Source organism: Cetorhinus maximus, chromosome 20 (genome assembly GCF_964194155.1).
Source record: "Cetorhinus maximus chromosome 20, sCetMax3.hap1.1, whole genome shotgun sequence".
Lineage (NCBI taxonomy): Eukaryota > Metazoa > Chordata > Chondrichthyes > Lamniformes > Cetorhinidae > Cetorhinus > Cetorhinus maximus.
Window position 1 is genome coordinate 90,977,338 of NC_135898.1, and position 10,611 is coordinate 90,987,948.

General features: G+C 39.4%; 1 protein-coding gene across 1 annotated transcript in view; it reads left to right on the forward strand.

Annotated features, from left to right (window-relative positions):
• The window catches only part of sfxn3 (sideroflexin 3), a 63,770-nt gene extending 56,130 nt beyond the window's left edge, over nt 1-7,640 (forward strand). Inside the window, exons 10-11 of the mRNA XM_078565162.1 lie at nt 3,973-4,020; nt 6,408-7,640. Coding sequence (XP_078421288.1) covers nt 3,973-4,020; nt 6,408-6,504 — 145 coding nt within the window. The 3' untranslated portion in view covers nt 6,505-7,640. The remainder of the gene's footprint in view (nt 1-3,972; nt 4,021-6,407) is intronic.
• Nucleotides 7,641-10,611: the final 2,971 nt, after the last annotated feature.

Sequence of the window (10,611 nt, forward strand, 5' to 3'; positions counted from 1 at the left end):
TAAGCATGTATGAACTGAATACTGTTCAGTTGCAGTATATTTACAATAATTATCACATTTATCATTCTCCTCAATGTGCAAACACATTTACATCTCTGCACTTACCTCTCAATTAAAATCTGTCCTTGAAGCACAGTTGTTCACTTCTTGCATGCTAAATCCATGGAATACCATAGAACTACTGATTTAGCTTATCTGCTTTGTTGACAGCAGATTAACTGCTCAGTCAGATAAAAACCTTACATTCGTAAGCTCCAGTTCACAGAGCTGTCCATTGCAGAAGTTATTTTTTGTGCCCCTCTCACTGATGCACCACACGTCTCCAGCCCAGACACATTGCTGAGCAGTACCACTGCCCTTGAATATTGATCACCTAGAAATTTATGGATTTGATGAGATGGGTTTGATTTCATTGTTCTGTGTTAAATCCTTTGAATGACCTCCTAGATTAGTACCCAACCAGGTACAATGTGTGTAATTAAACCACGCCAAAGACCTGCTGGAGTATGCTTGGCTCTGTCTTGTCCTGAGGTACAAACATTAACTGTGACTAGCATTGAAAAGTCAATAAATATTTTAACAAAGACAAAAGTGTTTGAATCTAATTACAGTGATCCTGACCTACACATATGTTGTACTGTGGTATGTTGGAATTGGCACTGACTTGAAACAATCCACTGAAGTGGGTCTTTTTTTCACTTTGAAATGTGCAACTTGATCAAAAACTATTTGTTTTAGGTGATAAGCTTTCACTTATTTGGGTTTTGTGGAACTGTCACATTCTGTGTAATGATCATGTAATATTGAACTGAATTAAGCTGAATGAGGCGATGTGTTTTGGGAGGGATGGGGGGAACAGGAAGATTTCTTCTTCGCTATCTGTTACAAAAATCTTAACTGCTTATAAAGAACAACTGGTGAGCGGCGATGATCGTCCCTTCCCCAATTATTCTCCACTTCACAAAAGTCTGTTACAGCTTTCTTGTCCTTATGGTATGCGTGCTAGTGATACCTCGAATTGTTAGATGTTTAGTTTGCTTCTAGTTTTATCTCAATTACAATTCCTGAATTAGAGAAGGTTGAATTTAATTCTAATGGCCAAATGTAATATTTTACCTTCCCTCTTTTTTTTTTGTTTTGTTCCAGCGTTTCCCATTATTCAATGCTCCTGTTCAGAGTGGGCTGGTGGGCCTCTGGTGAGTTGCATCCCCAATGAGTTATTTTAAGCTTAGAATTCTTTTTAACTTTGTTTTGGTGTTTGCTGATCTTAGTATTTTATACGTAAATTGTTTGTTATAAGCAGCAGAACTGCGCAGTGGGATTGCTTTGCCTGGCTCTAGCAGAAAGCCAGCAGAGACAAAAAAGGACCCAATGGGCTTTTTCTGTAAATTTCTGTGCTTCTAATAATAAATGGTTGTTGGAGCAAGCACAGAGAAGGCCTTTGAGTTATCCTTATGTACCTCAGTAAAAGTTCTGCAAGAACTTTTAGTTACACAGCTATAATGGGAATCATAATTGTGAAATATGTGCCCTTTGGTCAAGTTATTTTTGGCTGCATCCTGTTACACCACCTAATTTACAAACAAATGAATGAAATAGGAGTAAATATATGACAATATCAACTTGAAGTTTAAAAAAGAAATCAGTGACTCTGCAGAAATTCTACAGTAAAAACATATCGGGGTTAAGATCCTAGTGAGAAATCAGTTTAGAGAGCATGTATGAAGTTCCACTGTCTGCTATTTTAATGAATGCAAGATGATATGTGTTAAGATATTGGACAGAGACTATTTGTATGAACATGTTAATGTATTTGTTATCAATATTGCACAGTGCAACTTCAGCTTCACTGTTTATAATGCATAGTCCTCTTATGAGGTAAGAATTAGCCTCCAGGTGAAGCCGAATAAAAGTCCCTCCATTGAGAATTATCATCATACTTGCCGGGTGCTAATCTCTGAAATTAGCACTTTATTAAATCCATTGCTGAGGGTAATTTTTCTTTTGAATTTTCCCTGTACAATGATTTCCATGCAAATGCCCATAGTTAAATGTGAATATTTTGCCAAGGAAATTTAATTTTTTATTATATTACCAGTGTTGAGCTGATAAAATCGAGCCCTCTGACTGGTAAGTAGAAGACAGTAATGCAGAAATAATGCCCTCAGGATTACAGGACTGATTGGTGATGTGCTTAGAGCCAGCTGATGCTGAATTGTCCAACCATTTTAATCGAGTTGTTAGTGAATTGCAGTTGGCATTTGTGCTATATTTATGCAATGCTGTCATCATTAGCAGCGCATTAAACACTCAATAAACTGCATGGCCAACATATTAACACTCAAGATGCGGCATTAGTAGCACATCAAATACTTGAAAGCTGGGTGATGTCAAAGAGGATGAATTATAGGCAATGTTATATTGTTGTGCAAAGTAAGTTGCATCCCTCCAAAAGGAAGTTATTTAGGTGGTTGTAAAAATAGCCCCCAAGTGAGTACCACAGATACAAAGGAAAAAGCCACACTGCAATTCAGAGCAAATCATACTTTTACAGCACAAAAAGGAGGCCAATTTATCCATTGAATCTGTGCCAACTCTTTGCAAGTGCTATCTACTTAGTTCCATCTTCCTGCATTTTGACTGTCTCCTTGACTGGTATGCAAAACTGCAGTACTATGCAGTAATTAGTGCATTATTGATGAGCATAGAGATTCCTTGATTTGATTGAGGATATTGCATCAAATTCCTACTCTTGGTAACCAAAAGATGCACTAATTTTTCTAACGATATTTTGGAGAGTTCATTTAACAATTGACATTAAAGTGACTTGAGGCTACTTCTGGAGATTCAAACTCAAAATATTGAAGGTTGCCTAAACCATGAGTGTGGTCCACTAGCCCTGGCAATTCAAACATGAGGCCCAGGCAAATGCAGCCTTTTTAATGCAATTTTTCAGTGGTTTGTCCTGTGGATTCTCTGGAAGTTTGTTGGTGCTGTTGTCTCATTGGTAGATAAATCCTAAATCGAAACACCAAGATCTGTTGGCATAATCCACTTGAGATCAGTGCAAATTCACACAGCATGGATTTAACTTTAACTGTCACAGAAACAAAGAGCTAGGATGCTCTTAGGCTGTGGCTCCTTCCAGGAATGAATGAGGATTACACCTGGCCATTGGCGATGACAAATAAAGCCTTCGCGGTTCCATCCAGTGCCCTGTGGTCATGACAGAGACAAAAAATAAACAATTCATTTAATCTCTGCTTTAAGTGACCTTAATTATTATATAGAAACATTAAGCTGAGATTGCTGAATTATGAGGATAACCCTGAAAATAATCTGTATTTAAACATCATGACCATCTTTGTTGCTGCTTGCCTATTGCTCCTTGTGTGAAATTCAGAAATATGTGCAGTGCTCTTTCTGAGTGCTGCTTACATTGCCAGTATAAGCGCTCCATTGAATGTCATGTGGCCCATCCAAAATTATTCCAATCCCTTATTTAGCCAGGCTTTATCTAATTGTGGCATCTGGTGCATCCCCGATTTTCATCGCTTCTCCATTGATGGACATGCCTTCAGTTGTCTAGGCCTTAATCTCTAGAATTCTGTTCCTAAAACCCTGTGGCTTTCTCTCTTCTTTTTAAGATGTTCCTTAAAATCTATCTCTTTGACCAAACTTTTGGTCACCTGCCCTAAGATCTCCTTATGTGACTCATTGCCAAGTTTTGTTTTTATAGCGCTTTTATGAAGCGCCTCGGTATGTTTTATTATGTGAAAGATACTATATAAATTCAAGCTATTTTTGTAGAAATACAGAAGAGGCAATTTACTTTTTCCCCAGGGGAAATTGGCAGGCTCTTGTCATCCAGCTTACTTTAGCCTGCTCCTTATTAAAAGCTCTCAAATGCAGCACCAGGAGATTCAAAATAACGTTGTTCACCAACTTTCATTTCTCTCTCTCTCTCTTCAGCTTGGTGTTTGCCACTCCACTGTGCTGTGCACTTTTCCCACAAAAAAGGTATGTAAACCTTCTCATGTCTAGTTATTGTAGCACCTTTTGTAAGCAAGCTATGACTTTTTTAATGAGGCACAGGAGTCTTATTATTATGCAGTTCCAGTCATTTTACGATTTTGATAGGAATTGACAGGTAGATAGAGAAAGAGATTTCTACCCTGATGAGGGAGTCGAAAAGATAGTCTTAAAATGAGAGTCAAGCCATTCAGGAGAGAATGTAGGAAACACTTGTACTCACAAAGGGTGATAGAATTGTGGAAAACTCCCCTACAAAGAGCAGTAGATGCTAGTTCAATTAATCATTTTAAATCTGAACAAGGTAGATTTTTGCTAGACCAGGATGTTGAAGGATATGGAGCCAATGCGGGTGTTTGGAGTTAGGATATAGATCAGCCGCAGTCTCATTGAATGAGAACAGGCATGAGCAGCTGAATTGCCTTCCCTAGTTCATACGTTGATTGTTGTGGAAACTTGTCAGTATTGGACACATTATATTTTCAGTTTTCATTCACCTTTGATGTTCAGTGTCCGTGCCTATTGGAGTGCCAATGAACTGTGATGCAACATGGCCTCGGTCCTCCGCTTCCCAGTCTTAGTCAAGCTCAGCAGACAGTGTTTCACTGAAAGAGGAATCAGGCGGCGATATTGTTAGGTTGGCTTCATCTGGTTATGGAAAAGAGGACATGGACAGAAGTTTGCTTATCTCAGCAGAGGCACAGGCCCTTGTGCAATCTCGGGTAAAATTTTTAGCTCAGTGGGTGAGCAGGCGCCCGACCCACTCGAGTGTAAAATGACGCACGTTGACGTTGAGCAAGCGGCTCGATGTCAACGCGTGGTCGCGCGATATTTTGTTTGGCGGGCGCGCGCCTGAGTTGGCAGCACGCCCGCCGACAATTAAAAGGCCTGTTAAGGCCATTAACGTATCAATTAACTCGAATTTTTCGCTGCCCGTCCAACCTTACAGTGGGTGGGCAAGCGAAAAGGCCAAGCGGCCTTTGCACTTTTTAGGAAACCTCATCCACGGGCGGGATGGGGTTTTCTAAAGCAAATAAAAATAAAATAAAAATTTTAAAATTTAATTAATAACAGGTCCCTGCTCATGTGACAGTCACACGAAGGGACATGTTTCATTACATTTTTATTTTCCTTATTTTTTTTTATAACACTTCATCTCCCTGAGGCAGATTATGAAGCACGAAGGTGGCGCTCACCCGACTCGCACTCCGCCCATCCACACAGGCAGCGCTCAGCACTGCCGCTCGCTTTTCACGCTGGGTGGGCCTTAATTGGCCCACCAGCGTCAAATTGCCTTCCGGCCTCCATCACGGGCAGCGATCAGCTTCCTGACCACCCCCCGCTGAGCCTGCTCGACATGGGTGAATTTCTGCCCCTTGAAAAGTTAAAATACTAATGGTGCATTTCCTTCACTGGAGGGAAAATTATCCTGACCCTTCTCTATTCTATATTAAAATTGCCAAGTGGGAATGCAGCAACCATTGGAGGCTCCCATGTCAAAACTCTCTGAGGAATAAATGTTAAATATCCTGTGGTACCACTTCTGTCCATCGGGGGTGCTGTGATTGGCAATTTCCGTTTGATGTGTCACCTAAAAGCAAATAGAAATTTAGAAAGCAAAATACTGCAGATGCTGGAAATCTGAAATAAGAAGGAAAAAATACTGGAAACACAACAAATAAGGCAAGAGCAGGTTAAGGTTAATATTGGCTGCTGAACCAGTTCTGATGGAAAGTCATGACCAAACCAGAATTTGGTTATTATAAATGGATCAGTGAATCCTCCCACACTTAGTCAATATGGCTATCTGATCATTCTGTGTCAGCTTGTTCCTCCTAGCAGCCGAGCTATGCTATGCAGCTGAGCAACGTGCCACCACCCAGGCCCTGAGGTAAGAGGTCCTAGCAGCACATTGGGAAGAGGTAATTCTATCTTGGAACCTCACCAGGAATCCATTCAGGAACATTCATAGCTGAACCCAAACGTGCTCACTGGGAACTTTCCTACTCTCTGCTCAAATACTTAGTTATCACTTACTCTCAAAGGCATGGTCCATTTTCTTTGCACCCCACCTCACCCACCAACACCATCCTCCACCCCCCCACCCCCACCTCTCACTTCCTCCCAGCTGTTGTCTTTTCTGACTCCCTATTGAGGAAGAGGAAGAAAATGAGAGGATGAATCAATCTCATTATCTATGTGAAATCATATATTGCCGGTTACAGTGGCATTAGCTCAAGCCCAAGAGCAAGTTGCTTGAACGTCCACTTGGTTAGTAACTTGTGTATCATGGGGTGAGATCTAAAGACGAAAAAAGGATAAAGGAAAGTTTATTGCAGTCAATTTGTAATGTGTGTTTTTCTTTCATTTCACAGCTCTATGAAAGTCTCCCACCTGGAACCAGAACTTCAGGCTCAGATTCAGGCGAGCAATCCTGGCGTCGATGTAGTTTACTTCAACAAGGGCTTATAGACAAGTTTAGCAAAAGCAATGTGGCCAGAACAGTCAACAATCCAACTCAACAGCAGCAGTAACCTTCTCTTAAATTGCCTGTAATAATGATCCTAGAATTCGCAGTTACTTTTCACCAAAACTGTTCTTTTAATTTGGTAAGACACCCCAGGTGGGTGTTGGGCAATATCTTTGTATATGCTGAGGAGGTAATGAAGCTAAAACAAAATATATGATTTGGATCATTGACTGTCATCACTTTCACCCTTTTTTGATTGAGTAATATGTATACAGGTGTTTGTACACCTGGGCAAGTTGTTGGTGCATGGTCAAGTGGAAGTTAAAATATTGAGCCAAGAATTCTTTTTGGGGTTCTTTGGATTTCAAAACTGAATTGCTAAGATTTTGAAGTTCCAGTTATCTAGAGCAGGAATAAAAAGTTAATTCCAAACCATGCACTAATACCCATGTTGGACACAACATCTCCCAACCTCTACTGCCTCTCAGGGAATCCATGATTCTTCTAAACCAACCCATGCTTGTAGGATTTAAGTTTAGAAACTCATGATTCCCATATGCCATGCCGAGATTGTCCATAGTAAGCCCAGGGAAATGCTAGCTACAGTTAATTTTCTTGCACTTCATTGCTTTTGTTTGCTCTGTGTGGCTACAGCAGTTTGTAGTAGATAATTTTAAAATTTATAATATTACTCTGTTAAGAGGGTGCTTTTTTTCTGCCATTTCAAGATTTGAAACAGTTTTCCATGGGAATTATGTGCCATAATGGGAAACAAGGTTCAAATTAAAGTTGTGTCCTCTGCTTCTGCTTTTAATTAGCTTCATAATCTATTCTGGCAGAAATCTTCTTGGATCATTCTCTGCCACCTTATTCTATTATAGACTGTGAATTCCCATCTAACAATATCTACCCCATTTTATACACCTAAACAAAGTTTCAACTGTAATATAACCTTCTGTGTGCTTCAGATTGGAAGCTTTATCATATTGTAAAATTCAGATTTATTGCAGTGGATGTTTTATAGATGACATAGTGAAGTATTCAAAGTACAGTGCTTGGAAGTGGAAACAAGTCTCCTTCAGACCACTCCCTTGTCTTTTGTCACATGGCAGCTGTCAGACAGGGTTTCTTCAATCTTGCTGGTCTCTGCATTAAGGGCCTTGGGCCCACATGTAAAAATCTCAAAGGAAAATGATCTTGTAATTTTATTAAATATTAAGCTGAAATTTTGGCAGGTGCCTAGCTTCTGTTTAGCCCTTAGCTTTGTAATTCCTAATGTTAAAATGGTAGAAGGGTGGTCGCCTAGCACTGGCATATTCCCTGGCGACGTGGGAAAAGTGTTGACGCAGTCAGTAGTCAGTCACTTATTGCACACTGATAGTTGTGATATTCTACAACTGATAGCTGTGGCATTATTACATCATTTTTCAAAACCCACTACTCCACATTTCACTCTTAAAAGCACTCAGGAGAATGATTTATCCTCCCCTTTCATGGCAACCCGAATGGAAAAAGTTTTCAGGTATTCTCTTTTTAAAATGAAATAGCAAGGGGCTGTTTTTATTTGCTATTGGTATCTTGTGAGCACTGAACCTCCTAAGTAGGGCATATTTTATCAAGAAAATGTTTGCAATTATGAAGTAACTTGTAAAAAGTTCTATTTTATGTGTAAGTGATGATTATTACTATTATTATTATTATATTGAATGTGAAATTAAGTGAAAATTGATTTATAATGGTCATCATCATATCCTCAGAATATCCCTGAGCACTTTTGAAGTGTAGTCATCGTTGTGTAGGCAAACTGCACAGCATGGCTCCACGAAAAACAAAATTGGCCAATGATTAAAAATTTCTAGACGTGTAACAGAATTTATAATGGGCCTGTTAAGCTGGAGCCAGTATGAGGCTGTGATGGTGGAGGTGTTTTGAGACTTGGAGCACAAAGGTAATGTAGAAATCCTTTGACAATGAGCCCACAGTCTCAATAATTTTTTTGGCGATGCAATTTAAAATTTTGTTTAAAATGATTACCCGCCAGGGTTAGGATGTAAGTTAACAAACCTGAACTGTGGCAGGTTGTGTTAATATATTTTCTTCCACTGAAAAAAGGAGTAACCATGTGGAAATCATTCTACTCGGGGTGAAGTGGACTTTGTTCTTGCTATTGTTCCTGAGTTGGATGTATGTAAGGAGTGTGTGGTAAAACCAAATAATTGTGTCCAGGCAGGTATCTGAACATCTATGGGCAATATATTTTAAACATGATGAAATTCAGATGTACAACAGCAATGCATGGATCCCCCAAGATTGAGTGAGGATAGATGAGGACTTTATAGAGCAAATACAAACCAGGCCCTGTTGAAGTTTCTGCCTGTATCCAAGTGCAATTGAGGTACCTTGAAGCACATCCATAAATTCTAAACTTGCTGATTGGATGGAAAAAAAGGAATAGAAATATTGTGTGATTTAAAATTAGCCACCTGGATAATGAATGTAGGTGACTTGTAGATACTTGCATTATAGGCTGTTTACTATTGTTCTCATTATTGTCAGTGTTAAGTAGTGAAATCATTAGTAGAAATTAGGAATTCATTTTTAAGAGTAACTGTAAATAAAATCAACTGTATTGTAACCAGAGTTTTACTCAGGTGATGACATAAGCTGCTCATGGAAGCATTTGTGGCCTGAAACGGTATGCTTCATACTAGATTTACATCCCAGTCAGTGAAAATGAACTCTGCTTTCAATCAACAGCTTTACAGATATTGAGTAAAATAAGCCATAATCCATCTGCAGGCAGCAGCAGCAGTGGCTGTAACAACAACCTGAGATGAGAGATGATGCATTTTTCTAAACACAGTTAAGATAGCCGAAAACTTTGCTTATCTATATATTTTTTAACTATAGGTTATCTATTACATTATTATATTATTATCTATAGTAATCTTATTTTACATTCTTTATAAGTCTGTTTCCTAAACTTTACTCTTTTAAGTACACTCCAACATTCTAATAAAAGTCGCTTCTGTTTTATGAGCCTTCATGTAAGGCAAAACTGTAAGAACTAATCAATAAAGCAGCTGTACAGGTTTTTGCTGCAAGCATTTTCTGAATGCAGGAAATCTTGAACTGCCTCACAGACCCAGACTGGTATGTACTGAGTCTATACACCAAAAAAAAAGGGACTTGCACTCAAAACGGTTAACAGGACTCCCACTACTAGCTCAAGAAGGTGCTGCTCTCCAATCTGGCAATCTGCAGCTTTTTTGCACAGCACAAACCTGATGTACCTGTGAGACAATTCTCTCTCTCTCCCTGAACGAATGATGTTCAGCTGTGGTTTCGAATATCCCTCCCCAACACTTAGTGGGCAGCACACCCCACTCCAAAATGGTTAAGGCTCAGGGACCAAGAGCAAGTAAGTTGCTTAAATCTTTAAAACCATATCGTAATATGAACATACAAAATAGGAGCCAGAAGTAGGCCATTCAGCTCCTCGAGTCTGCTCCGCCATTCAATAAGATCATGGCTGATCTGTTTGTGTTTCGAGTTCCACATTCCCATCTACCTCTGATAACCTTTGATTCCCTTGCCTAACAAGAATCTGTCTACCTCTGCCTTAAACATATTCAATGACCCCACCTCCACTGCCTTCTGAGGCAGAGAGTTCCAAGTTGCATGACCCTCTGAGAGAAAAATATTCTCATCTCTGTCCTAAAAGGGCGACCCCTAATTTTAAAACAGGGCACCCTGTTCTGGACTCACCCACAAGAGGAAACATCCTTTCCATGTTCACCTTGTCAAGGCCGTTCAGGATCTTATGTACTTCAATCGAGTCACCCCTCACTTTTCTAAACTCCAGTGGAAACAAGCCTAGTCTGTCTAACCTTTCCTCATAATGCAAGCACTGCCTTGCCATAGAATCCTAATTTCTGCTATAAACATCAACTATTAAATGTGTGAATGCAGCCCTGAAAATACAATTGAAAGAAACTAATGGCACAGAGGATTTAAAGTTACAACCTAAGGGTTAATAAAAACGCATATTCGTAAACCTATTAATGTATATTCTGTTTAACTAGTTATATAAATTGCAACTGATCAAA